This window comes from Phocoena phocoena, chromosome 2 (genome assembly GCF_963924675.1).
Source record: "Phocoena phocoena chromosome 2, mPhoPho1.1, whole genome shotgun sequence".
In the NCBI taxonomy this organism is placed as follows: Eukaryota; Metazoa; Chordata; class Mammalia; order Artiodactyla; family Phocoenidae; genus Phocoena; species Phocoena phocoena.
Genome location: NC_089220.1, coordinates 141,963,402 through 141,991,179, shown reverse-complemented (window position 1 = coordinate 141,991,179; position 27,778 = coordinate 141,963,402). Strand labels below are relative to the sequence as shown.

General features: G+C 40.3%; 1 protein-coding gene across 1 annotated transcript in view; it reads right to left on the bottom strand.

Moving 5' to 3' along the window:
- ADAMTSL3 (ADAMTS like 3) overlaps positions 1–27,778 on the bottom strand; it is a 368,709-nt gene that overhangs the window by 96,126 nt on the left and 244,805 nt on the right. The window contains 2 exon segments of the mRNA XM_065871391.1: positions 10,377–10,506; positions 25,159–25,448. Coding sequence (XP_065727463.1) covers positions 10,377–10,506; positions 25,159–25,448 — 420 coding nt within the window.

The window sequence follows — 27,778 nt, the reverse complement described above, 5'->3', positions numbered from 1 at the left end:
AGCCGTATTTTTGAAGGATGCTCTGAGCATTTCTGGAACAGACAGCAGAGGTGCAATGATATTCATGACTACAAATCTAAAGGCAGAGTCAACATCTTGATGAAGAATATTTGCGGCACTATATAAGCAGTAAAAAGGAAATGACAAGCTAAGGAAAAACTATTGCAGGTTCACATGGAAGCAGGCTTTAAATGGGGGATACTCAAGTGGAATTGTGGCAGGTTGGGTACCTCATTTAAGGACATTTATTAAGAATTTGTAATTGACCTCATCATCTCTGTCACTATGCTCCCCATTTCAGGGTTTGAGCAGTCTTTTAAGAATGTGACTTTATCATTTCATTGTTTAAAGCCTCCAATGGCTCCCCACTGATTCTCTGGATCACATCTAAATGCCTACCGTGGCCCTGCCGTGTCTGATCTCATCTCAGGATACACTGACTTCCTTTCTGTCCAGTTTCCTGACCACAGCAACTTCCTCCTTTCCTCGGGGTCTTTGCACATGCTGTTCCTTCTGCCTAGAACACTCCTTCCTTTACACTTCCCCTGGCCAACTTCTACTCCTCTTTCACATCTCAACTCACATAGAACTTCCTCAGAAAGGCCTCCTCTGACCATCTGCACCCAACCCTCAGCCCCCACCAATCTATATTAGGTCCTCACATTACTCTTGTTCCTGAGACCTTTTCTGTTTCTTTATAGCATTTATTATAATTTAAGTAATATACTTATTTATGTTTCTGTTTGCTTAACTCTTCCTTCTACCCCATTCCAAGACTCAAGTTTAAGGAACCAGTTTACAAAACCACATAGAGCATGATTCCAATTTCGTGGGAAAATATGTTGAGATATTAAACTATGTTTTTCACCTCCTGTATTTCCCCTTGTCTCTTACCCCAGTTCACATGGGTAGTCTCCATCTTACAGGGCCTCAGAGGAGGGATGGGGCAGGGGAGGAAAACAGAAACTCCAGCTTTTCCAAAAATATCTGAATCATTGGTTCCAATATTAGAATAAGAAAAAACTGAGAAACCTAAGATAAGTAATTTGGATTACTAAGGTTTTTAATACTTAACATGAGTGCAATTTCCCTAAAGATGAAAGGGAGCAGGCTTCAAGATGGCGGAAGAGTAAGACGCGGAGATCACCTTCCTCCCCACAAATATATCAGAAATACATCTACATGTGGAACAACTCCTACCAAACACCTACTGAACGCTGGCAGAAGACCTCAGACCTCCCAAAAGGCAAGAAACTCCCCACGTACCTGGGTAGGGCAAAAGAAAAAAAGAATAAACAGAGGCAAAAGAATAGGGACGGGACCTGCATCTCGGAGAGGGAGCTGTGAAGGAGGAAAGGTTTCCACACACTAGGAAGCCCCTTCGCGGGCGGACACTGTGGGTGGCAGAGGGGGGAAACTTCGGAGCCATGGAGGACAGCACAGCAACAGGGGTGCGGAGGGCAAAGCGGAGAGATTCCCGCACAGAGGATGGGTGCCAACCAGCACTCACCAGCCCGAGAGGCTTGTCTGCTCAGCCGCCGAGATGGGTGGGGCTGGGAGCTGAGGCTCGGGCTTTGGAGGTCAGATCCCAGGGAGAGGACTGGGGTTGGTGGCGTGAACACAGCCTGAAGGGGGCTAGTGCACCACGGCTAGTCGGGAGGGAGTCCAGGAAAAGGTCTGGAGCTGCCGAAGAGGCAAGGCACTTTTTCTTGCCTCTTTGTTTCCCGGTGCTCGAGGAGAGATAATTAAGAGCGCCGCTTAAAGGAGCTCCAGAGACTGGCGTGATCCGCGGCTATCAACGCGGACCCCAGAGATGGGCATGAGATGCTATGACTACTGCTGCCACCACCAAGAAGCCTGTGAGCAAGCACAGGTCACTCTCCACACCTCCCCTCCCGAGAGCCTGTGCAGCCCGCCACTGCCAGGGTCCAAGGATCCAGGGACAACTTCCCTGGGAGAACACACGGCGCACCTCAGGCTGGTGCAACGTCACACCGGCCTCTTCCGCCGCAGGCCCGCCCCGCACTCCGTACCCCTCCCTCCCCCTGGCCTGAGCTAGCCAGAGCCCCCGAATCAGCTGCTCCATTAACCCCGTCCTGTCTGGGCGAAGAACAGATGCCCTCAGGCGACCTACATGCAAAGGCGGGTCCAAATTCAAAGCTGAACCCCGGGAGCTGTGCAAACAAAGACGAGAAAGGGAAATCTCTCCCAGCAGCCTCAGGAGCAGCAGATTAAATCTCCACAATCAACTCGATGTACCCTGCATCTGCGGAATACCTGAAGAGACAACGAATCATCCCAAATTGAGGAGGTGGACTTTGGGAGCAATGATATATATATATTTTTTCCCCTTTTTCTCTTTTTGTGAGTGTGTATGTGTATGCTTCTATGTGTGATTTTGTCTGTATAGCTTTGTTTTACCATTTGTCCCAGGGTTCTATCTGTCTGGGTTTTTTTTTGTTGTTTCTTTTTTGTTTTCTCTTTTAGTATAGTTTTTAGTGCTTGTTATCATTGGTGGATTTGTTTTTTGGTACGGTTGCTCTCTTCTTCCTTTCTTTTTTTTTAATACTTTTTAAATTTTTAAAAATAATTATTTTTTATTTTAATAACTTTATTTTATTTCATTTTATTTTATTTTTATCTCTTCCTTCCTCCCTTCCTCCCTTTCTCTCCTTCTCTCCTTCTCTCTTTCTCTCCTTCTTTCTCCCTTTTATTCTTAGCCATGTGGATGACAGGCTCTTGGTGCTCCAGCCAGGCATCAGGGCTGTGCCTCTGAGGTGGGAGAGCCAAGTTCAGGACATTGGTCTACCAGAGACCTCCCAGCTCCACATAATACCAACAACGAAAATATCCTAGAGACCTCCATCTCAACGCCAAGACCCAGCTCCACTCAACGACCAGGAAGCTACAGTGCTGGACACCCTATGCCAAACAACTGGCAAGACAGGAACACAAGCCCACCCATTACCAGACGGGCTGCCTAAAATCATAATAAAGTCACAGACACCCCAAAACACACAACCAGACGTGGACCTGCCCACTAGAAAGACAAGATCCAGCCTCATCCACCAGAACACAGGCATTAGTCCCCTCCACCAGGAAGCCTACACAACTCACTGAACCAACCTTAGCCACTTGGGACAGACACCAAAAACAACGGGAACTACAAACCTGCAGTCTGCGAAAAGAAGACACCAAACACAGTAACTTAAGCAAAATGAGAAGACAGAGAAACATACAGCAGATGAAGGAGCAAGGAAAAAACCCATGAGACCAAACAAATGAAGAAGAAATAGGCAGTCTACCTGAAAAAGAATTCAGAATAACAATAGTGAAGGTGATCCAAAATCTTGGAAATAGAATGGAGAAAATACAAGAAACGTTTAACAAGGACTTAGAAGAAGTGAAGAGCAAACAAACAATGAAAAGCAACACAATAAATGAAATTAAAAATTCTCTAGAAGGGATCAATAGCAGAATAACTGAGGCAGAAGAATGGATAAGTGCCCTGGAGGATAAAATAGTGGAAATAACTACTGCAGAGCAGAATAAAGAAAAAAGAATGAAAAGAATTGAGGACAGTCTCAGAGACCTCTGAGACAACATTAAATACACCAACATTCGAATTATAGGGGTCCCAGAAGAAGAAGAGAAAAAGAAAGGGACTGAGAAAATATTTGAAGAGATTATAGATGAAAACTTCCCTAATATGGGAAAGGAAATAGTTAATCAAGTCCAGGAAGCACAGAGAGTCACATACAGGATAAATCCAAGGAGAAATATGCCAAGACACATATTAATCAAACTATCAAAAATTAACTACAAAGAAAAACTATTAAAAGCAGCAAGGGAAAAACAACAAATAACACACAATGGAATCTCCATAAGGTTAACAGCAGATCTTTCAGCAGAAACTCTGAAAGCCAGAAGAGAGTGGTGGGACATATTTAATGTGATGAAAGGGAAAAACCTACAACCAAGATTACTCTACCCAGCAAGGATCTCATTCAGATTTGACAGAGAAATTAAAACCTTTACAGACAAGCAAAAGCTAAGAGAATTCAGCACCACCAAATCAGCTTTATAACAAATGCTAAAGGAAATTCTCTAGGCAGGAAGGATGAATGGATACAAAAGAAAGACCCGTATATATGTTGTCTACAAGAGACCCACTTCAGACCTAGAGACACATACAGACTGAAAGTGAGGGGATGAAAAAGGATATTCTGTGCAAATCAAAAGAAAGAAATCAAAAGAAAGCTGGAGTAGCAATTCTCATATCAGCCAAAATAGACTTTAAAACAAAGACTATTACAAGAGACAAAGAAGGACACTACATAATGATCAAGTGATCAATCGAAGAAGAAGATATAACAATTGGAAATATTTATGCACCCAACATAGGAGCACCTCAATACATACGGGAAATACTAACAGCCATAAATGGGGAAATCCACAGTAACACAATAATAGTGGGGGACTTTAATACCCCACTCTCACCAATAGACAGATCATCCAAATGAAAATAAAAAAGGAAACACAAGCTTTAAATGATACATTAAACAAGATGGACTTAACTGATATTTATAGGACATTCCATCCAAAAACAACAGAATACACTTTCTTCTCAAATGCTCATGGAACAGTCACCAGGATACATCATACCTTGGGTCACAAATCAAGCCTTGGTAAATTTAAGAAAATTGAAATTGTATCAAGTATCTTTTCTGACCACAACGCTATGAGACTAGATATCAATTACAGGAAAAAATCTGTAAAAAATACAAACACGTGGAGGCTAAACAATACACTACTTAATAATGAAGTGATCACTGAAGAAATCAAAGAGGAAATAAAAAAATACCTAGAAACAAATGACAATGGAGACATGACGACTCAAAATCTATGGGATGCAGCAAAAGCAGTTCTAAGAGGGAAGTTTATAGCAATACAATCCTACCTTAAGAAACAGGAAACATCTCAAATAAACAACCTAACCTTGCACCTAAAGCAATTAGAGAAAGAAGAACAAAAATACCCCAAAGGTAGCAGAAGGAAAGAAATCATAAAAATCAGATCAGAAATAAATGAAAAAGAAATGAAGGAAACGATAGCAAAGATCAATAAGACTAAAACCTGGTTCTTTGAAAGGATAAACAAAATTGATAAACCATTAGCCAGACTCATCAAGAAAAAAAGGGAGAAGACTGAAATCAACAGAATTAGAAATGAAAAAGGAGAAGTAACAACTGACACTGCAGAAATACAAAAGATCATGAGAGATTACTACAAGCAACTCTATGCCAATAAAATGGACAACCTGGAAGAAATGGACAAATTCTTAGAAAGGCTCAACCTGCCAAGACTGAATCAGGAAGAAATAGAAAATATGAACAGACCAATCACAAGCACTGAAATTGAAACTGTGATTAAAAATCTCCCAACAAACAAAAGCCCAAGGCCAGATGGCTTCACAGGCAAATTCTATCAAACATTTAGAGAAGAGCTATCACCTATCCTTCTCAACCTCTTCCAAAATATAGCAGAGGGAGGAACACTCCCCAACTCATTCTACGAGGCCACCATCACCCTGATACCAAAACCAGACAAGGATGTCACAAAGAAAGAAAACTACAGGCCAATATCACTGATGAACATAGATGCAAAAATCCTCAACAAAATACTAGCAAACAGAAACCAACAGCATATTAAAAGGATCATACCCCATGATCAAGTGGGGTTTATCCCACGAATGCAAGGATTCTTCAATATACGCAAATCAATCAATGTGATACACCAAATTAACAAATTGAAGGAGAAAAACCATATGATCATCTCAGTAGATGCAGAGAAAGCTTTCGACAAAATTCAACACCCATTTATGATAAAAACCCTCCAGAAAGTAGGCATAGAGGGAACTTACATCAACAGAATAAAGGGCATATATGACAAACCCACAGCCGACAACGTCCTCAATGGTGAAAAACTGACATCATTTCCACTAAGATCAGGAAAAAGACAAGGTTGCCCACTCTCACCACTCTTATTCAACATAGTTTTGGAAGTTTTACCCACAGCAATCAGAGAAGAAAAAGAAATGAAAGGAATCCAAATTGGAAAAGAAGAAGTAAAGCTGTCACTGTTTGCAGATGAAATGATACAATACACAGAGAATCCTAAAGATGCTACCAGAAAACTACTAGAGCCAATCAATGAATTTGGTAAAGTAGCAGGATACAAAATTAATGCACAGAAATCTTCTGCATTCCTATACATTAATGATGAAAAATCTGAAAGTGAAATCAAGAAAACTCTCCCATTTACCACTGCAACAAAAAGAATAAAATACCTACGAATAAACCTACCTAAGGAGACAAAAGACCTGTATGCAGAAAATTATAAGACACTGATGAAAGAAATTAAAGATGATATAAATAGATAGAGAGATATACCATGTTCTTGGATTGGAAGAATCAACATTGTGAAAACTACTCTATTACCCAAAGCAATCTACAGATTCAATGCATCCCTATCAAACTACCACGGGCATTTTTCACAGAACTAGAACAAAAAATATCACAATTTGTATGGAAACACAAAAGACCCCGAATAGCCACAGCAATCTTGAGAAAGAAAAACGGAGATGGAGGAATCAGGCTCCCTGACTACCGACTATACTACAAAGCTACAGTGATCCAGACAGTATGGTACTGGCACAAAAACAGAAATATAGATTAATGGAACAGGATAGAAAGCCCAGAAATAAACCCACACACATATGGTCACCCTATTTTTGATAAAGGAGGGAAGAATATACAATGGAGAAAAGACAGCCTCTTCAGTAAGTGGTGCTGGGAAAACTGGACACCTACATGCAAAAGAATGAAATTAAAACACTCCCTAACACCATACACAAAAATAAACTCAAAATGGATTAAAGGGCTTCCCTGGTGGTGCAGTGGTTGAGAGTCCGCCTGCCGATGCAGGGGTCACGGGTTCGTGCCCCAGTCTGAGAAGATCCACATGCTGTGGAGCGGCTGCGCCCGTGAGCCACGGCCGCTGAGTCTGCTCGTCCGGAGCCTGGGCTCTGCAACAGGAGAGGCCACAGCAGTGAGAGGCCCACATACCGCAAAAAAAGAAAAATGGATTAAAGTCCTAAATGTAAGGCCAGACACTATCAAAATCTTAAAGGAAAACATAGGCAGAACACTCTATGACAAAAATCACAGCAAGATCCTTTTTGACCCAACTCTTAGAGAAATGGAAATAAAAACAAAAATAAACAAATGGGACCTAATGAAACTTCAAAGCTTTTGCACAGCAAAGGAAACCATAAACAAGACCAAAAGACAACCCTCAGAATGGGAGAAAATATCTGCAAATGAAGCAACCGACAAAGGATTAATCTCCAAAATTTACAAGCAGCTCATGCAGCTCAATATCAAAAAAACAAACAACCCAATCCAAAAATGGGCAGAAGACCTAGATAGACATTTCTCCAAAGCAGATATACAGATTGCCAACAAACACATGAAAGAATGCTCAACATCATTAATCATTAGAGAAATGCAAATCAAAACTACAATGAGGTATCACCTAACACGGGTCAGAATGGCCATCATCACAACATCTACAAACAATAAATCCTGGAGAGGGTGTGGAGAAAAGGGAACCTTCTTGCACTGTTGGTGGGAATGTAAATTGGTACAGCCACTATGGAGAACAATATGGAGGTTTCTTAAAAAACTACAAATAGAACTACCATACCACCCAGCAATCCCACTACTGGGCATATACCCTGAGAAAACCATAATTCAAAAAGAGTCATTTACCACAATATTCACTGCAGCTCTATTTACAAGAGCCAGGACACGGAAGCAACCTAAGTGTCCATCGACAGATGAATGGATAAAGAAGATGTGGCACATATATACAATGGAATATTACTCATCCATAAAAAGAAGCGAAATTGAGTTATTTGTAGTGAGGTGGATGGACCTAGAGTCTGTCATACAGAGTGAAGTAAGTGAGAAAGAGAAAAATACCGTATGCTAACAAATATATATGGAATCTAAAATAAATAAATAAATAAAAGGTCATGAAGAACCTAGGGGCAAGACGGGAATAAAGATGCAGACCTACTAGAGAATGGGCTTGAGGACACGGGGAGGGGGAAGGGTAAGTTGGGACTAAGTGAAAGAGTGGCATGGACATATATACACTACCAACTGTAAAATAGATAGCTAGTGAGAAGCAGCCACATAGCACAGGGAGATCAGCTCGGTGTTTTGTGACCACCTAGAGGGGTGGGATAGGGAGGGTTGGAGGGAGGGAGACCCAAGAGGGAAGTGATATGGAGATATATGTGTAACTGATTCATTTTGTTATAAAGCGAAACTAAGACATCATCGTAAAGCAATTATACTCCAATAAAGGTGTTACAAAAAAAAAAAAGATGAAAGGGACGTTCCAGTTGGATATAGCCTCAGCACCACCTCCCGTATACCTGATGTTCTTGGACAGCTCCGGACAGACTTGACAAAGTGGGCAACCTGACGCCCAGTTAGATCCTAATAGTCTTACTGTATTGTCTCTTCTGCAATTTTCTGTTAGTGTTCTGGTACGGATGACTCTGGAATTCAGAAACCTGGGGGTGGAAATGAGATGTCCAGGAAAGAAGATTTCCCTATGCTGTTTCTGGGTCTTGCTCTCCAAAGTACATTTGTAGGTCTTTACTGCCTCCTCTCGGTTGAGCACAGCAAGACGGTTCTAACGCAAGTCAAGACGTTCCCCGTATTTCCTTAGCCAACAACTTAAGTCAGAAATATTGCAGTGGACCACATCTTTATCCATTCCTCTGTTGATGGACATTTAGATTGCTTCCATGTCCTAATGAGAACCTACTGTATAGCACAGGGAACTCTACTCAATGCTCTGTGGTGACCTAAATGGGAAGGAAATCCAAAAAGGAGGGGATATATATGTATACGTATAGCTGATTCATTTTGCTGTACAGCAGAAACTAACACAACACTGTAAAGCAACTATACTCCAAAAAAAAAATTTTTTTAAAGAAATACGGCTAGATAAAACCCTGTGCCTGGCTCACTGCAGGTGTGGTCTCCCCAGGGACGAAGCATGCATTGAGCTGGCCTCTTCCCAAGACTCTGCAGGTTAGAGAGCAAGACCCACAAGGAGAGGGCCCATCTGTGGGATACATAAGACTGGATCTCCAGGATGCCCTGACTTATTTGATCCTCACCCACACCACTTCAGACCAGGAAGGCAGGAGTTTCTGCCTCATAGCCAACACATCTCATGGAATCAAAATCAGAAAGATCAAGAGAATTCCAGAAGCACAACTTATTTCCTGAATAAACATAAAAACCTACCCTTACTCCCGTATGGCACGGGACACAAACTTCCTCAATTACTTAGGGTCCTAGACATAACTAAACTCACCTTTAGTGAATACAGGTACCTCATCAGATGGGTTATATAATTACTAAGAGGCAGGAAAGAGAATCTGGCAACAAGAGAGAGGAGGTGATTGGGAAGGGGATTTAAATTCTTGGTTTTAATTTTATCACAGAAGAGTGGTCAAGATCATAAAGGTAAAGGATAGAGAAGAGAAAAAAATGGTGCCTGGATTTTGGAAGGTCTTGTGTGAGAGACCAGTGATGTTGAGTTATAATCCTCTGTAGCCAGCAACACGCAGGGGTAGAGGAACAGGGGGAAAACCTACCCTTCCTTCTGATAAAATTCCCCAGGATCTTAAAAGGACTTGTGAAAGGAAGCAGATTAACTTTTAAGTTCAAACTTGGAGACCAAAAATAAGTCAACCTCGCCTACTCTTTGGGGCCTGTAACATTACACCCCATAATCTGAGATCTATGGTAAATCGTGGGAAGGTAAGAACACACTGGTGTGAGTTCTAGGTAACAAATAGGAGGTCACTCAGTCATTCAACAAATATGGACTGAGCACCTACTGTGTACCAGTGCCAACCCGACCTCAGATCCTGTGCTCTTGGATGTGGCTCTGGGCACAGAAATGTTCTTGAGGAGACAGACAGGAGACAGGACAAAACTGCTGACCTCATGGTTTTGTCAGCAGCAGGCCAGTTCGTGTTCATTCACGTTTGATGCAAACAAAAGTCAGACTAAAGGGGTTTCCTGCTGAACCTGGCAGCACCTGTGCATCTTAGCAAGAATTTGGCTGGGGCATAACTTGAACAGAGAAGGGAGAACTCCGACGTAGGCCAGGCTGATCTACTTTGGGTCGACCTGCCAGTCTCAATGCACACACGTGTTTCTCTGCAAGGGAGGGTGTTACCATTCAGACGGTGTGTCCTGGGGGCATGAGACAGCACATACCTGGGTGGGCAGGGTTCCGTGTTACAAGCCTGACTCATTGCTGGAGGACGGTGGACCATATCACACAAGGAGTCGTTGACCGTCTGCTGGGTCTGGATGTGTAAGCACACTGCAATGGCTTCTTGATAGCCTGGAGATTGGAAAGAGAAAAAGTGCCAATGACTTAGAATAACTCATTGTGGGGAAAAAAGAAAACAGGGTCTTGAGACTTCTCGTTCTTAAGCTACTGCCCTTTTGACCATATTATGTGGCTGCAGGCTGCATTTCAGGGTACACGTGGAGCAAACGACTTTGCATTTTGCAACGTCTCCCAGTCTTTGATATTCTCTCCGTCGCCTTTTCAACTCAGTCCCTCTACTGTCCCTCCCCCAAATGTACTCACTTTAAGACATTAAGGAGCATCCCGACTCCCCATCCACCTTCAGACTGACCTGCATTCCAAATATACTCAAAGCTAGGAGGTCCCTCAAGTGAATCACCAAAGTGTTCCTTCCAAACATATACAATAATTTCCCAAGAGGAATTTTCTTATCAGCTCCTAAAGAATAACACTTTCTTTATATCATTGAATATGTGCTAAATTTGGTGTATAACCCTTATTAAAATGTTCATTAGAGTTGGAGTTCCTGTTCACTAATACTATCATTAGTAATATTTCTATTACTCGCAAAAACAACAGCAATGCCTCCCATTGGGAAAGTGATTTGCAGTGTATGAAGTGCTTTCAAATACACTACTTGAGCCCACCATAATCTTGTGAGGTCAAAAGAATGGTATCATTATCTCCATTTTATTAATTTAATCATAAGGAAGCAGTTGAGAGAGAAATGAAGACCGCAAAAGAGTGGTAGATTCAAAACTGGAAATCAGATTTCCTGCTTCCGAATTCAGTGGTCTTTCTTTTGTATCCGAGGGATTCCAAAATGCAATACAGCCAACCAGCTTCCCTGTTCAAATATGAACTTTCACAGGCACGTTTTTCCTTTGAGGCTAGACAGGTCTGTCTGACCCCAAAGCCCATGTCTCAACCACTCTTCTTTTTTTGTTGAGACAAAAAAAAAAATTATTGGAAAATCAGAACTGAACAAAATATAAATGAAACTTTTGATGAAAAAAATCAAATGAAAATTGTAATAGCGACTGACTATGCTATTTGAAATACGCAAATGTATTCAGTTTCATGCAAAAATGTGTGTTCCATTATGTTATAAGATTGTGGTTCTTTTTCCAAATGCCATGTTTCAATTCAACCATTTTACAATATTTCGCAGAATGCAGTACAGGCCAAAAGTATATATAAAATATGTATTTGAGATGTTCAGTTCTTTTCACTAAATTTTCTTTTGCTTTCTTCAGTTGTAATCTTATGCTCCCATCCATGGCAGGATGCAGTCTTAAATCTCCATGCATCTTCCATGAACCTTTTTCTTTTTTTAAATAAACAGTGGCTAACCTGAAATACAAGGAGACACTGCTACAGCATCACACCTTGGGTTCTCACCAGCAAATGTCAAACTTTCTTAGTGACTTTACAGATGTTCATTTTCTAGCAGGTTTCATTTCTTTTTAATCTGAGAAAAATTCAGTTATCTTTCACATATATTTTAATTTGTAATCAAAATTATTTAGAAACTACACTTAGAGACTATTTTGAAATGTTTTCTGGAGATTGAGGGGGTGAGTCTGAAAGCACCAAAGTTATCTCATTTTAACCATTTTGATGGAATTTCACAACATTTGTGACAAATCTTTGGGTCTTAAAGCAACTTTACTCAAAAAATATAAAAGTTTAATAGGCGATTTAGGATACTTATTGAGGTAGAATGCATCTTCCAAAGACGGCCACGAGAGTATGTCCCTTCCCACGTACTGGGCCTACAATATGACTTCACCACTTTTCACTTCAAGAGGTTTGAGTAAACCTTTATCCTCAAAAGTAAAATTATAAAAATAAGTTGACTTCATCTTATACTTAAAATGTGGATAGTAATCGCAAATAGGCATTTAGAAGTCATAAAATAAATCAAGTGTTGAAATTTCCATGTAATTTTTCTAATAAATTCCTTTGGTAGCATGAGGCAACATCCTTCACTTCACATTTGACTTCTACAATGTCATAGTAAGAGGGTTGTTTTTTCTTTGGCAAAAAAATATCCAAAGCCTACATCAAGAAATGAATTCATAATTAAAGGGTAAAAACACAGACTCTATGATGGGAAGCAGAGCCAATAAATGAGCTAATACATTCCCTTTTGTTGGTTTAGGGTTAGTTTGAGTTGGATTTCTTGCAAACAAATCTTGACTAATTCAACATGCCAAGTAACGTCACACACACACAGACACACACACACACACACCCAGTAAGAAATACTTGGAGCAATAAAAAAATCTATAGTCAGAACCTTTAAGATGACACACACTATTTAATATATCAAATTATTTTTCAAAGTGGGAAAATGATTTGAATAAGAAAATTATGTTGATAAAATACCAAATAGCCTTGGCCCTTAGAAACAGATGTAATATGCTCTTTTTAAGCACCAGTGGAACATTAACAAAAATTGATCCTATATGAGTCTATAAAGAAAACTGCACTAAATTCCAAAAGCCAGAAATTATGCAAGTAACATTCTTGACCATAATAGAGTCCAACTATAAATGAATAATGAACAATTAACCCACCCCCCAATCCAAACATTAGAATTTTTTAAAAGTCATTTCCTATAAAACTCCTAGGTCAAAAAGAGTGACTAGGTTACACATTATTTGTGACAAGAAAAAAAGAGAAGAGGAAGCCTTAAAGCAACTTGAGACTAGATGAACATCTCTTGATGATGGTTTTAATATCATGAAATAGATGATGTTTTTCCAAGAAAATCTAAATTATGAAATCCACTTTAAAATTAAGACCTTGTATATAACAATAAGCAGGGGGGAAACTTGAAAATGATGTTAATGATCCAGCCACGATGCTCCCCCCTCAATCCTGCCCCCAAGAGGGAAAAGCAAGAACTGACTTTAGACAGTTATAGACACAAATTCTTTCAAACTTTTAAACCAGATAGCTTCTATGATATGAACTATTTAAGATTATTAAAAGGCATGGAAAACTCCAAGTCATCTCACAAAACTAGTATAAAACTGATGACAAAAATCTAGAAAAGAAAAAAGAAACCCAGATCTACTTCATATAGTGTTGCCTTATACAATACTATATGACAGATGCAAGCCTAGGGCCATATTGAAAAGAACAGTTAGCATAGGTTTTTCCCTCTGCTGATTAGCCAGTATGATAGAATAAATACTACTATAAGCTCCCAGGTAATGAAAAAAAGTAGAACCATAATATGGTATGGACCCAGAGGAGTGCCACTTTGGTAATGAAAATGCAAGTGTTATAGCACTCCAAATAGGTGAGTTCTTTTTAGGAGCCAGATGAGAAGACAGCTGGTAAAAATTAAGGACTGTTGAAAGCCATTTGGCCTTATGAAGGGCATCATAAACATCACTGGAGCCTGAAAGGAAGTGACCGATTATATCAAGAGTAGCTGGAAGAAACTACAGCTAGAGGCCTGTTATGATTTGCAGGGATTTGAAGAGAACAAAACAGGTATTGCTGATGTACCATGTCGGGAACACATCTCCATAGGAAGTATGCTAAAATGAGCCCATAGTGGGCCAAATCAGCTTGCAGTCCTACCTTCCCCTTTGCAGGAAGGCATTCTTGTACTCCACCACGCTCAACAGATGACACCTACGTGCGTCAATATCAGCCATACATGCATGGAAAACCCAAAATGAAATACTAGCACATTGTAATCAAGTCAAAAGTATAATAAAAGAATACTACATGTGACCTCAAACAACTGGGCATTCACATACCAAATCACTCACACACAAATATTCACACACACTCAAACAGAAACAACCAGATAGGAACTTCCTGCAATCAAGCAGATAAACCCACCCACCCTCACATCCATCCTCGCCTTTCCCTTGCCAGTTTCCATTAGGAGCTGCTCTTGCAACTATTTAAGACTGAGCTCCACAACCAGGCTATGAATTTCACTCCCTGGCATCTTAGGACATTTCTTGATTCTTTGCCTTTTGCTTTCATTCTGGAACTTTCTCCTTGCCTTTTTTTTGTATGTGTATATTTATTTTATTTTATTTTACTTTTAACATCTTTACTGGAGTATAATTGCTTTACAATGTTGTGTTAGTTTCTGCCGTATAACAAAGTGAATCAGCTATATGTATACATATATCCCCATATCCTCTCCCTCTTGCGTCTCCCTCCCACCCTTCCTATCCCACCCCTCTAGGTGGTCACAAAGCACCGAGCTGATCTCCCTGTGCGATGCGGCTGCTTCCCACTATCTATTTTCAAATGGTAGTGTGTATACGTCCATGCCACTCTCTCACTTTGTCCCAGCTTACCCTTCCCCCTCCCCAAGTCCTCAAGTCCATTTTCTACGTCTGTGTCTTTATTCCTGTCCTGCGCCTAGGTTCTTCAGATCCATTTTTTTTTTTTTAGATTCCATATAGATGTGGTAGCATACAGTGTTTGCTTTTCTCTTTCTGACTTACTTCACTCTGTATGACACACTCTAGGTCCATTCAGCTCACTACAAATAACTCAGTTGCGTTTCTTTTTATGGCTAATATTCCATTGTACACGTGCCACACTTTCTTTATCCATTCATCTGTCGATGGACACTTAGGTTGCTTCCATGTCCTGGCTATAGTAAATAGAGCTGCAGTGAACATCGTGGTACATGACTCTTTTTGAATTATGGTTTTCTCAGGGTATATGCCCAGTAGTGGGATTACTGGGTCATATGGTAGTTCTATTTCTAGTTTTTTAAGGAACCTTCATACTGTTCTCCATGGTGGCTGTATCAGTTTACATTTCCACCAACAGTGCAAGAGGGTTCCCTTTTCTCCACACCCTCTCCAGCATTTATTGTTTGTAGATTTTTGGGTGATGGCCATTCTGACCAATGTGAGGTGACACATTGTAGTTTTGATTTGCATTTCTCTAATGATTAATGATGTTGAGCATCCTTCTATGTGTTTATTGGAAATCTGTATATCTGCTTTGGAGAAATGTCTATCTAGGTCTTCTGCCCATTTTTGGATTGGGTTGTTTGCTTTTTGATACTGAGCTGCATGAGCTGCTTATACATTTTGGAGATTAAACCTTTCTCAGTTGCTTCATTTGAAAATATTTTCTCCCATTCTGAGGGTTGTCTTTTCGTCTTGTTTATGGTTTCCTCTGCTATGCAAAAGCTTTTAAGTTTCATTAGGTCGCATTTGTTTATTTTTGTTTTTATTTCCATTTCTCTAGGAGGTGGGTCAAAAAGGATCTTGCAGTGATTTATGTCATAGAGTGTTCTGCCTATGTTTTCCTCTAAGAGTTTTATTGTGTCTGGTCTTACATTTGGGTCTTTAATCTGTTTTGAGTTTATTTTTGTGTATGGTGTTAGGGAGTGTTCTAATTTCATTCTTTTACATGTAGCTGTCTAGTTTTCCCAGCACCACTTATCGAAGAGGCTGTCTTTTCTCCATTGTATATTCTTCCCTCCTTTATCAAAGATAAGGTGACCATACATGCATGCGTGTATCTCTGGGCTTTCTATCCTGTTCCATTGATCCATATTCTTGTTTTTGTGCCAGTACCATACTTTCTTGATTACTGTAGCTTTGTGGTATAGTTTGAAGTTAGGGAACCTGATTGCTCCAGCTCTGTTTTTCTTTCTCAAGATTGCCTTGGCTATTCGGGGTCTTTTGTGTTTCCATACAAATTGTGATATTTTTTGTTCTAGTTCTGTGAAAAATGCCCGTGGTAGTTTGATAGGGATTGCACTCAATCTGTAGATTGTTTTGGGTAGTATAGTCATTTTCACAATGGTGATTCTTCCAATCCAAGCACATGGTATATCTCTCCATCTGTTTGTATCATCTTTAATTTCTTTCATCAGTGTCTTATAGTTTTCTGAGTACAGGTCTTTTGTCTCCTTAGGTAGGTTTATTCCTAGGTATTTTATTCTTTTTGTTGCAATGGTAAATGGGAGTGTTTGCTTGATTTTACTTTCATATTTTTCATCATTAGTGTATAGGAATGCCAGAGATTTCTGTGCATTAATTTTGTATCCTGCTACTTTACCAAATTCATTGATTAGCTCTAGTAGTTTTCTGGTAGCATCTTTAGGATTCTCTATGTATAGTATCATGTCATCTGCAAACAGTGACGGTTTTATCTCTTCTTTTCCAATTTGGATTCCTTTTATTGTGGCTAAAACTTCCAAAACTATGTTGAATAATAGTGGTGAGAGTGGGCAACCTTGTTTTGTTCCTGATCTTAGTGGAAATGGTTTAGTTTTTCACCATTGAGGACGATGTTGGCTGTGGGTTTGTCATATATAGCCTTTATTATGTTGAGGTTGGTTCCCTCTATCCCTACTTTCTGGAGGGTTTTTTTTTTTTTGCAGTACACGGGCGTCTCACTGTTGTGGACTCTCCCGTTGCGGAGCACAGGCTCTGGACGCACAGGCTCAGCAGCCACGGTTCATGGGCCCAGGCACTCCATGGCATGTGGGATCTTCCCAGACGGGGGCACGAACCTGTGTCCCCTGCCTCGGCAGGCGGACTCTCAACCACTGTGCCACCAGGGAAGCCCTCTGGAGGGTTTTTATCATAAATGGGTGTTGAATTTTGTCGAAGGCTTTTTCTGAATCTATTGAGATGATCATATGGGTTTTCTCCTTCAGTTTGTTAATATGGTTTATCACATTGATATATTTGCGTATATTGAAGAATCCTTGTAATCCTGGAATAAACCCCACTTGATCATGGTGTATGATCCTTTTAATGTGCTGTTGGATTCTGTTTGCTAGTATTTTGTTGAGGACTTTTGCATCTATGTTCATCAGTGTATTGGCCTACAGTTTTCTTTGTTACCTCTTTGTCTGGTTTTGGTATCAGGGTGATGGTGGCCTCGTAGAATGAGTTTGGGAGTGTTCCTCCCTCTGCTATACTTTGGATGAGTTGGAGAAGGATAGGTGTTAGCTCTTCTCTAAATGTTTGATAGAATTCGCCTGTGAAGCCATCTGGTCCTGGGCTTTTGTTTGTTGGAAGATTTTTAATTACAGTCTCAATTTCAGTGCTTGTGATTGGTCTGTTTATATTTTCTATTTCTTCCTGGTTCAGTCTCAGAAGATTGTGCTTTTCTAAAATTTCTGCAGTATCATTTGCAACTTTTCCTTTTTCATTCTTAATTCTGTTGATTTGAGTCTTCTCCCTCTTTTTCTTGATGAGTCTGGCTAATGGTTTATTAATTTTGTTTATCTTCTCAAAGAACCAGCTTTTAGTTTTATTGATATTTGCTATCATTTCCTTCATTTCTTTTTCATTTATTTCTGATCTGATTTTTATGATTTCTTTCTTTCTGCTAACTTTGAGGGGGTTTTGTTCTTTCTCTAATTGCTTTAGGTGTAAGGTTAGGTTGTTTATTTGAGATTTTTCTTGTTTCTTGAGGTAGTATTGTATTCCTATAAACTTCCCTCTTAGAACTGCTTTTGCTGCATCCCATAGGTTTTGGGTCATCGTGTTTTCATTGTCATTTGTTTCTAGGTATTTTTTTGATTTCCTCTTTGATTTCTTCAGTGATCTCTTGGTTATTAAGTAGTGTATTGTTTAGCCTCCATGTGTTTGTATTTTTTACAGATTTTTTCCTGTAATTGACATCTAGTCTCATAGCACTGTGGTCAGAAAGGATACTTGATACAATTTCAATTTTCTTAAATTTACCAAGGCTTGATTTGTGACCCAGGATATGATCTCTCCTGAAGAATATTCCATGAGCACTTGAGAAGAAAGTGTATTCTGTTGTTTTTGGATAGAATGTCCTATAAATATCAATTAAGTCCATCTTGTTTAATGTGTCATCTAAAGCTTGTGTTTCCTTATTTATTTTCATTTTGGATGATCTGTCCATTGCGGAAAGTGGGGTGTTAAAGTTCGCTACTATGATTGTGTTATTGTCAATTTCCCCTCTCCTTGCCTTTTAAATGTACCCAAGGCTCTCTGTCATTAAATGACAGCACACTCACACACCTCCCCCTTAACCCACTGTGCCTTCTAGCCTTCTACTTCTCTCTGTTTTCTTTATCGTAAGTTTTGCCACAAGAAAATCGTATCTATTCATCTCCATTTCATCACCTATCACTCTCCTCCATCCTTTTAAGTCTGACTTCGTCTCCATCACTCCATGGAACTGACCCTGTAAGTCCTCAGTGACTTCCCCTTGCTGGACCCGGTGCTGATTCTCAGTTTACCTCACTTCACCTCTCAGTGGCCTCAATGTAGCCGACTCTGGTTCCCACCACACCACTCCCTCCTGGTTTTGCTCCTATCTGGCTGACCTCTTCATTGCATTGACATCTGTGGCTCAGTATCCTCCACCCAGCCATCGGATGTTGAATTTCCTCAAAGATCATTCTTAGATCCTCCCCACGGCTCACAGGTGTTCTCTTCCTGAAGATTTGCATACATACCCCTGGCTTCAATCCTCTCCGTACACAGATGACTCGTAACTGCATATTTCCAGACTAGATCTTGCCATTTTGCTTCAGATTCACACATTCAACTTCTCTTTAGCATCTCCATTTGGAAGTCTAAAGGCACTTTAAAATCATTATGTCCAAACTGAAGTCATGATTTCTTTCTGCCAAACTGGACCGCCTGTCGGCACTCATCATCTCAGAAAAGAATCTTAGGACTCAGACCCGCCACCTCACTCCCACTGGCCACTCCACTGACAGACTTTTTCCCTTCTCAACATCTCTCAAAGTCACCTGCTCACTCCATCTCCATCATCATCACCACTCCAGCCCAAGCTCTTTCCTGGACCAGCAAAAGCTTCCTTGATGGTCCCTCTTACATCTGCTATGAACCATTCTAATCCCTTTTTTACAATACAACCAGACTAACCTTTTTGAAATAAACATTTGATCATTAACTCCCACTTTAATGACTTGAATTGCTTCTCATCGATCTTGGGATAAAGACCCAAATCAACACGGCCGGTAAGGCCTTAACTGTCTCTGGCCCCTGCATTCCGCTCTAGCATCATCTCACATTAAACTCCGTCTTTCTCAGTACCCCAGCTGTGACCGACTTCTTCAGCTCCTGGAATGTCCCATGTGCCCTCCCGCCACGTAGGGCCCTTCCACATGATCTTTTTTCTGCTGGAAACTCTCTTTGTACCACCATCTCCAACCTCTCTTTTGCTTAATTAATTCCTCACCTTTCAGATTTAAGTTCGAGTGTAACTCTTCTTAGGGAAGCTTTCCCTGACTTCCCTAATTAGGTCAAATTCCTCCTATTATATGCTTTTATAGCACCACATACTTCTTCTGTAGCTGCTATAACCAGCTGTAACTGTACATACATGTGTGTGTGATTATGTGAGTAACACATTTCCCTCACTAGATTTGAGTTCCAAAGGTAGGAACTACTGAGTCCGTATCACCTAGCCAAGTGCTTGGCACAAAGAAACGTGCACTAAACATTTATAAGCTGTTGTTTTTGAATGAAACAATAGAGAGATTCCCGCTAATGTCAAGACCAAGGCAAAGTTAGCATTATCCACATTATTTACTATCGTTTTTGAAATTCTGGACAATGCAGTAAGATATAAAACATAAACAAGATAAATAACTATTGGAAATAGAAAGAGAAAAATCATCATTAATTGCAGATGATTATTTACTTGAAGAATTCAAAAGAATGCACTCGGAAACTGTTAGATGCATTAAGGGCTTCAGCAGTTTAGTCAGATTTTTTTTAAAAAGGGGAAAAAAACAGTATTCTAATATAAGATGAATAACCTATTATTATTATATTATAAACCAATCACCCCACCAACATTTATCATATACCATGTGTCAGGCACTGTGATTAAACACCTCTCCAACATAACCTTGTTTAAGAATCACAGTTAATTTCGTTTCTTTTTATGGCTAAGTAATATATGGGGATATATGTATATGTATAGCTGATTTACTTTGTTATAAAGCAGAAACTAACACACCATTGTAAAGCAGTTATAGTCCAATAAAGATGTTTAAAAAAAAAAAGAATAACAGTTAATCCTTTCATTACTCCTAATAAGGTAGATATGGCTCTTCTCATTTTACAAAAATAAACCTCTACAAACTTAAATAACTAGCCCAAAGAGAGTGAAAGAACTAGGGTTCAAAAATGGGGCCAGGCCTCAAAGTCCATGTGTATGCTACTAGCCTGTGCTTTTAGAAAATACAAGGGTGAAAATGAAAGGTCATAAATGCAACAAATAATATAAGATACCAAAGAAAACTTTAGTGAGGAATGTTTATGATGTAAATTACAAAACCTTACCAGAGGGTATTAAAAAGGTAAGCATAACTTCCAGAATGTACATGTATGTATACACGCACACATACACACACACACATACACACACACAACACAATGCTGTATACATACATACATACACACACTCTGGAAGACGGAAATTGAATACGTCTGCATGCTTCATACTTTTGGGAATTGAAAAAGAATTCTCTGTTGCCACTCCAGTATGAAAGCAGATTTGTAAAACGTTCTTAATCATCAGTAATGACAACAAACGGATTTACTTTTATTCCCTGTATGATGTGAAGGCAAGTTAGAATATACAAATACACAATATCAAGATGTGACCGTGGGCTTCCCTGGTGGCGCAGTGGTTGAGAGTCCGCCTACCGATGCAGGGGACACGGGTTCGTGACCCGGTCCAGGAAGATCCCACATGCCGCGGAGCGGCTGGGCCCTTGAGCCATGGCCACTGAGCCTGCGCGTCTGGAGGCTGTGCTCCGCAGCGGGAGAGGCCGCAACAGTGAGAGGCCCGCGTATCACAAAAAAAAAAAAAAAAAAAAAGATGTGACCGAAAGTTTATCTTTCTGGAAATCTATAATTTGCGTATCTTATTTTTCTACAGAAACAGGAATGTTGAAGAAATAACTATATGCCTGTGGAAATTCTACTTTCCTGTGGTTTTCAGTCACTGCAGACTTACCCTGCCTATTATCCAGGGTGAGGGTTAAAAACCCACATTCAAAACCACACATAAGTGGACTTGTAGAGGCCAAGCCTCTAAAACCACATTAAAATGGATCATGGAGAGGCAAGTATCACTGCCTGTAAGTAATGGAGTAGAGACAGTAAAGCCAAAATAATCAAAAGCTGCACTCCATCAGGACAAGGACTATGCCTTCATTTTATACCCTGATACTGAGCCCAGAAGCAAGTGCAGAGCATGGAGTCCAGCACACAGCAGGTGTCCGGTTTCCTGCATTTATAGAGGATTTTATAATCCTCCAAGCTTTCCAGTTTTTATAGAATTTAGTTATGTATTTAAAAGGAAATTTTAAGCTTGAACCCAAGAAATTAAAAACATTACTTTTTACAAAGTTAAGAGGCTTATTATAAGCGCTGACAGTTCAATCAACCCTCTCTAAAGAACAACAATTAAGCTGTTCGTTTTCTGTTTTGGACTGTGTGATGCCCTCTGATCCTCAGCTTCCCCAACTGTAAAATTTGGGTTAGTGGGTATCCAAGGATCATCTTAATGATATAATTCTTTTTTTTTTTTTTTTTTTTGCGGTACGCAGGCCTCTCACCGCTGTGGCCTCTCCCGTTGTGGAACACAGGCGCCGGACGCGCAGGCTCAGCAGCCATGGCTCACGGGCCCAGCTGCTCCGTGGCACGCGGAATCTTCCCGGACTGGGGCACGAACCCACGTCCCCTGCATCAGCAGGCGGACTCAACTACTGTGCCACCAGGGAAGCCCAATGATATAATTCTTAATTACACAACTCAAGGCACCCTCACAAGGCTAAATTCTGTTTAACTAAAAGCTGAAAGATTACCAAGTTGAGGGCTATTAAAATATGTAAAATGCATTCCAGATACACAAGAGGATGTCAGAGATAAATGGACACCTTCCCATCAACCATCTGAATACTGAAATGCATTTCTGACATGAGCAAGGCATTTTTCTCCTCACAATAGGCCAAAAGGTCCACAGTGCCCATAAGGATAAACTGCATTAGTCAAGTTTCACAAAAACTTTTATGTTTTAAACAGATCCTGGTCATGCTATTACTCCTAAGTATATACCCAAAAGAAATGAAGACATATGTCCCTACAAAAATGTGAACATGAATGTTCAGAGCAGTATTTTTCATAATTACCAAAGACATGTGAATAATCCAAATTCTAAATGATGAATGGTGAAATGTGATATAGCCATACAATGGAATAGTATTCAGTCCTAAAAAGAAATGAAGTACTGACTTATGCTACAGCGTGGATAAACATTGAAAACACACTAAGTTAAAGAAAGGGGTCACAGAAGATCACTTGTTGTGTGATTCCATTTATATGAAATGTCCAGAATAAATAGAAAGTAGATTAGTAGTTGCCAGAGGCTGCTGCTAGCAGGGAAATGGGGGCTTGAGGGAAAATGGGGAGTGATTTCTTAAGGATACAGCGTTCTTTTGGGGGGAAAGTGTTCTTTATAAAACTGATCGTGATGATGGCTGCACAAGTTGGTGAATATACGTAAAGACACCAAATTGTATACTTTAAATATATAAATCGTATGGTATATGAATTAATATCTTAATAAAGTTGTTACCAAAAAAACAGAAAATCATTCCAGGGGGATCCAGGCATCCTGGAGGTGGAAACTAGGCCTGTCTTAGTGGACACTGGGAACACAGCAGATCCTAACATTTTGGCACCAGGCTCCAAAAATGAGGTCTAATAGACTCTCCCAACTGAATCAGAATTTACCTGGTCAATTTTCCTTGGGCAACTCCTAGTAGCCTGTTGAGTTCCAAGGACCCAACAAGCCATATTTTCCCATCTGGAGAGGGCCTTCCCAGTCAGGAAAAGAACTGAAGTCAAGGATGACAAAGTACTAGATGCAACAGTAATTCTATCAATGGCAGTATTAAAAGCCTGAGATTAACACAGTAGTTTTGGGGTATGCAAGCAATAGCAGGGCTTATTTCTGCTCTCATAATGAAAGACAAAGCTCCAAGTCTCTGGTGAAAATACAGCAATGTAGTGGCTCAGAAGTGGTAGAGATAGCTGCATTCTGTAGTCATGTAGTAGAAAGTTCCAGACATCTATAATTGCAATTGAATAGGAGAACATTTTAGCATCCCAGTGACTATCTCTAGAGGGTTCCCCCAGATTCATCAAGAAAGTACTAGCTCCCAGACTGCCACGGGCATATCAGTCTTAAGGTTTCCAAGATAAAACAAAAGATGTGGCCAGGACCGTGAACCCAGAGGGAGCAGTAGTTAGGTTTTGGGGCAACAGCAGACACGTGGCAGTGTGCAGGTAACTGAGACTTACGTGCCCGGAAGGGAAGAGACACAGCAGACATTTAGGGTGAACCAGGCTAAATTCCTGGCTAGTTGGGATGGGCTTCTAGGAACCAGGGAGAAGCAAGTAAGAGATAGAGAGAACCTGGAGGCAGATAAGGGTTCTTCTCTTAACTTGCACATGTATACCTCCAGGCGAAAGGCAGTAGCTTAGCTGAAACCTGGGGGTAAAGCACACACCACCTCATCTGGGTCTATTGACAGGCTGGTGTCTAGGATAGGTGGGTTTACAGGTTGATTAGACAAGAAAGGAGAAAGACAGATACCATGAAGTCACAGTGATTGGACGGCAAGGATTAAGAATGTCCTCAAGAGCCTGAGGGGCAAAAGAGGAGAGGCTTGGGCACAATGACTGGTCCATGAGCTCTAAGACCCGATTGGGAGCTCCTAATGGGTGCGGGGCCGCCAGGAGGAGTGGAGCCTGCTCTTGAGCCAACGGCCTCCTAAAGCAATAGCTTCCTTATCTTTTCCACCGATGGCTGGGACTGAAGTCAGAGCATTTCTAGCCCCCAACTTTAGCCACGACAGCTGGCAGGAAGGCACAGTCAAGAGTCAGTGATAGGATGTCAGGGGCCTGGATTCCTGATGAGATGAGTCTCCTTCATGTGAGTAGAGGATCTAGGTTTCCCATTGATTATTTCTGTCTTTTTCCTTCCAACAGAGAGAGAATGACTATCTGGACTCCCACGCCCTGCTCATCCACTTCCTTTTGGATCCTGGAATGCTTAAAGCACCTTGGGGCCAACTTCCATGCCAGTGGGGTCCCCTGACTATATTACCACTTCCTAATCCTAACAGGGTCCCCTGGCTATGCATGTTACCCCACACGTACACACATAAATCATGGTGATCAGGGTGCTCTGCACTGGTTTCTGGTCCAATGTGCAGGTATGGACCTAAATATTTTCTAAGGATGGCTTCTGACCAAGAGTTGCATCAGATAGGGCAATCCCAGGCTGCCTCAATCTGTAATTCTGTTTTATGCACAAGACTGCCTTAACTAATCATTTCTGCATTTTCCTATTTATTCTCTATTAATCAGTGACCTCTCGCTCCATCTCAGTTAGGCGGATGCTTAGGCCAAGGAGCACAGGCTACAGTGCCACTAGTCCTTTATCTTTCTAGAATAATCACGATGAAAACTGAAAGAAAGAAAAGGCATAGTTTTCAATTATTATTTCAAAACCTTAACCTCCTTTTGACTTCTACTAATTTGCATATTTGGCTTAACCAATTTAGTGATTTCTCAAACCATCCGCAATGCAAGACCTAACTGTCCCCTAAACAAAAAAATCACATACCTCCCAAACACGTGGCAGTGCAAGGGGTGAAGCCAGCATACTCCCAGTCGTAAGTCATCTCACTGTCCTGCTCCTGCTGGGAGGCGGCCAGCTCACGGGAGGTGGGGCTCTCATCACAGGGTTCCAGGTGGCAGGGCCGCTCGGTGGGCAGCCGGGGGCCTTCACACTCTTCCTCGGGTAGCTCGGTCTCCGTCTGTGTGAATGTCAGGAACACGCGGCACTTCACCTCTCGCACCTGAACGCCCGGCCCACACGTGGTGCTGCAGGCGGACCAGGGCTCTGGAATGAACCTGCGTGAAACGGGGGAGCCCCGGGTCGGGGGAGGACACGGGCAGTCATTCAAGAGAGGCCACAAAAGGAGTGACAAACATTCTATGAAGGAAAAAAGTAACTTCATCCAGAGGGAATTCAATATATTTGGAATGCTGTCCTTTTGTTGGTGCTCAAAAATGTGTCGCTGACAAATGTTCCAACCCCGTCAGCCATGGAAAGAAATTTGCACCAGAGATACACTGAACTTCTGTACCCATTTTATAATTCAAATTCTGTGCTCTGACCTTTGTGGATCATCACTAAAAGGTTTTCTTTAAGATCTGGTAATAAATAAACCATTGTGTAGAGATCATTTCGACTCTGATTTCTTTTATAATATGGAGATGTTCACCAGTATTTATTCAAGAAATCTTTATTGAGCTTACCCTTTCTTAACAGAGTTTTATTAAAATGTCTCGATATTTAGGAGCTAGACTGTAGGATAACAAATGCTTTCTGAAGAGTGGATGAAGCTTTAATATTCTTTTCTATTTAATATATAAATACACAAAACTTCTGAATCTTCTTGAAAATATCCCAGGTGTTGCCCACTCTGACTGCATAAAGCATTTATTTCTTATCCTGAATCATTATCCACTAAATCACAGGGCGTCACCCTTCGGTCTGTAGACCAAAGGCCTACAAAGGTCAAATCCAGCCTACCTGTTAAGAATGATTTTTATAGTTTTCAATGGCTGGGGGAAAAAAAAGAAGGATAATATTTTGTGTCGTGTGAAAATGACAAAAAATTCAATGTGTGTCCATAATTAAAGATTTATTGAATACAGCCACGATCACTTGTTCACCCATTGTTTATGGCTGCTTTTGTGTTACATGGCAGAGCTGAGTATTTGCAATACAGACTGTTTGGTCTGCAAAACCTGAAATAGTTATTATCTGGCTCTTTACATAAAATGTTTACTGATTCCTGCACTGAATTTAAAACATAGATTCAATAGGGACGTATATTTTAAAGATACTCTGAAGGAACATTTGCATCATAAGATATTAATAAGTAATAGTCTGGAAAGAGTGCAGTAATAGAATAAGTCTGGGAAACTTTGCTTTCAATAAGGTTGAATAGGTTTATTTACTGCAAAACTTTTCCAAAAACTATGATATGAATGCATACCATACATATTTAAGAGGGGAATATGATGGGCATCATTTCCTAAACTTAAGTGAATATACGCCTCTATTCGTGGGATAATGTTGTACTAACTAACTTCAGAAAATGCTGCTGAGATGTTTGCTTAAAATGCAGTTCCAAGGCTTAATGTTTAAAATCTCAGAATGATATGGTTACAAGGGTCTCTCAGAGTCATTTAAGCTTCTTTCCCTACATAAGGCTTCATTACAGTTGTACACAACAGCACATACCCATCCGCAGAATTGAAACACCACTGCTTTAGATGAGCCCAATAAAGAAATATCAATAACTCTTCCCTTTCCTCATTTTGTTTCCTGGGTTGAAAATTGTTAGTGGGAAACTCTATTCTCTAATCCTCATTTTCCATGAAAGGTTTTGCTTAACTTCTCAGGATGGGGTGGTACTGGAGTAATATTTGCACGTTTACTCTCTGCTTGTTGCTTTCCCACGGTAGAACTGGAAAGGAGGAGACTGATTAGATGCATCCACAGAATGTAATAAGATGAGGTCATTTAAAAGAAGGAGGTGAGTCTATATGATTGATAAGAAATAGTCTTCTCTTGAAGACTGTTAAATGAAATAAGTATGGGATATATATACTATGATCTTTTGTCTAAATACACAAAAGGGCATATATATACACATATATAGTGTATATACTATATATAGTATATATTTATAGTTATATGTCTATATATGCTGATTTACATATAATTTCTCTTTTCAGGAAGCAATTGCAAGAGTTGGGAACTGGAGCGTGTAAAAGGGAGGCTTTTACTTTTTGTTTTGCAGCTTTAAAATGTTTGAACTTTCTCACCATATGAATACGGTACGTCTATGATCATTAATATTTTTCTCTTTTTGCCTTTGTAATAAAAACTTAAAATTTGGGATTATGTTTTAATGGGAAGTAGATTTTTTTCATTCAGACTGGACTCCTGTGTCTTGTAGATTCAGAATCCTGAGAGGAAGGCTCACCTCAATTCCCAACAGGGCAAATGATGGTTACACTTGATACCTTTCTAGGTGTCCTGGATCTTTCAAGTTGTTTTCTGTTCAATTTTTTAATTAAAAAAAATTGGGGGGATTGTGGGATCTTAGTTCCCAGACCAGGGATAGAACCCGGGCCCTCAAAAGTGAAAGCACAGAGTCCTAACC